Source organism: Rhinopithecus bieti, unplaced genomic scaffold (assembly GCF_001698545.2).
Source record: "Rhinopithecus bieti isolate Rb0 unplaced genomic scaffold, ASM169854v2 repeat_20358, whole genome shotgun sequence".
NCBI lineage: Eukaryota > Metazoa > Chordata > Mammalia > Primates > Cercopithecidae > Rhinopithecus > Rhinopithecus bieti.
Window position 1 is genome coordinate 2,491 of NW_016836403.1, and position 2,514 is coordinate 5,004.

At 50.6% G+C, this 2,514-nt stretch overlaps 1 protein-coding gene across 1 annotated transcript; it reads right to left on the minus strand.

Annotated features, from left to right (window-relative positions):
* Nucleotides 1-972: 972 nt before the first annotated feature.
* On the minus strand, nt 973-1,524 carry LOC108524735 (coiled-coil domain-containing protein 42A; the record flags this gene model as incomplete). Its single annotated transcript, XM_017865814.1, has 2 exons — nt 973-1,148; nt 1,297-1,524. Coding segments are annotated over 2 exons (404 nt in total), but the record flags the coding sequence as incomplete, so codon positions are not given.
* Nucleotides 1,525-2,514: the final 990 nt, after the last annotated feature.

Here is a 2,514-nt window from a genome sequence, read left to right on the forward strand (position 1 = left end):
TGTTAAACCAGATGTTGAAGGGGTTTGCAAGTAATGCCACTCTTCTCACAAAACACTTTTGAAACTTTTTTTCATAAAAAATGCTATTTCTGTTAACATACTTTTATCATTATTTAAAATGAATGAATTAAACAAATATTTTAAATTTTCTGTTTTGATTTCTATGATGGCAATTATCAATAGATACAATCCCATAAAGAAAAGCTCTCTGGGAGTCCTCAATAAACTGTAGGCATGTAAAGGCGAAATGATGAGAATTGCTACTTCCAGAACACACTTGCTTACAAATGCCCTCCTTTGGGCTATAAAATAATTCTGTTCAAACATGCTTTAAAATGTAGGCTAATAATTTGTTTTAGGGGACTCCTTTTTCCTAGCTGTGTATAGTTCATGAGTTTCACTTTTTGTTTTTTTAAGTAGGGAAAGTGTCTCTCAGTCAATTGCTTTTTTGTTTTTTTGAGGCTGGCCTTGAACTCCCAGCCTCAGGTGATCCACCCACCTCGGCCTCCCAAAGTGCTGGGATTACAGGTGTGAATCACCGTGCCCGGCCCCAGTTTCTCTTTTTAACAAAGTGTGGGTCTCCTGCTCAAGCCTTCAGCAAGCCACAGTATCTCACTAGAATTTAATAAGGCTGTTTTGCACAACTAATGGATTCAATAGTGGGTTCCTGCTACTGCTTTCTAGACTGGGGCTAAAAAGGGTTTTGCTGCTAATGCAACGGTTCTCAAAGTATGGAACCCGAACCAGCCGCGTCACTTGGGAACTTGCTGAAAATGTAAATTCCTGGGTTCTCATCTCAGCTCCACTGAGTCAGAGACTCTGGGGCTGGGGCCCAGTAATACGTCTCACCCTCCCAGGTGATCCTGATGTTGTTAAATTTTGAGAGTCCCTGCTCTGCTGCTCTGTTAGGTTCATTCTTCCACCCAACCACTGGCAACCTCCTCGGCCCAGCTGACCCCACGGGCCCAGTACCTGTCCCCTCCTCCTACCATGTCCAGCTGCTTATGGGTGTCCTCCAGGGCCACCTCGGTCACCTCCTTCAGCTGCTTGCTCACGATCTGGAAGAGGTTCAGCGTGGCCATCTTAATAGTACCAAGCAAGAGGGTCTTCTTGGCTGCGGTGTTCTGGATGTGTGCCCAGCGAGATTCCTGGGGAGGGGGTAAGGACGGGGCATGAGCACAGCATGTGGTGTGTGTATGCATGTGTGTGTGTGTGTGTGTGTGTGTGTGTATGTATGCTCAGGGCCCTCATTCACCCAGTGCCCAGACACCCCCTGGCCTGCCCCGGGCCCCTCACCCAGATGATGACATTGCTGCGGGCATGGTCGAAGCGCATCTGCAGCCGTGCCAGCTCATTGTTTTGCTGCAGGATCTCATCATCCTTTTCTTCCATGTAGCGTGCCAGCCGGGCCTTGGCGCGCTCAATCTTCTCCTGGCCCTCCTGCGCAGACTGCATGAGGTCGTGGTGCATGCTCACCAGCGTCTTGTAGCGCGCAATCACCTCATGGATCTCCTCGAACTGTGGTCAGGGGCTCAGGTCAATGCACAGCCGGCCCGGGGGCCTGAGGGAGCCACCCAGTCCTGCCGACCCCCAGCCTGGAATGCCTGGACACCTGGACACCTGGGCAGGGCAAGCCCTTGGCCAGGGTCACAGCCAGAGGCTGTGAGGGATGCTGGGATCCTGCCGCCTGCTTCTCCTGGGTTTGTATGGGCCACGGTCCATTTGTTGGGCAGAGGGATGTACAACTGGGCCAGGGATTTTCGATTTTAACTGCAGGTGAGAATCACCTGCAGGGGCTTTAAAAAGGACACCTGCCAGTCTCCACCCCTGCAGATTCGGATGAATAAACAGGTCTTCTGTGGTCTCTGGCATCTGAATTTTGCAAAAGATCCCCAGGTAGTTCTAGGCACAGCCAGGTTGATAATTGCTGATGGAAGGCAATTTGCAACGTCTCCCGAGGTAAGAATTTCCTATTCAACAAGATTGTACCAGGAACCACTTACAAGCCAGGAGCTATGCTAAATGCTAGGGAAATAACAGGAGATAGGAAAACCAGACTCTGCTCTTAGGAAGCTTACAGCTTGAGGGGTGGCATGGAGGACAGAGAGACAAGTAAACAGTCAGTTACAACAGCAGGAAAAGCCCTCCCTATGACTGGGGGACGGGGCAGGACGGGACTCTGGGAAAGCCTTCAGGTTGGTCATCTCTGGTAGTTATTCATTTGCTGAGGGAGAAGCAGGGGCTGGAGAGGGTGCTGGTGGAGCAGGTGACCTGCCAGACTCAGCTCACCTCCCCCAGCCTGGTCCAGAATCATGCCACTCCGGCCCTAACCCTCAGGTCCCACTCAGTGGAACAGAAGCCCTGAAACCCACGCTCTTTAGAAGGCAGCATGAACCCCAGTTCTGTGATGCCAAGTTGCCTTCCTAGGGGCTTATCAAAGTGTGCCTTTCAGCCACCCAGGGGAAACTTCCCGAGCACCTTCTCCATCTCATGACATCTCTAGTGATGGATGCA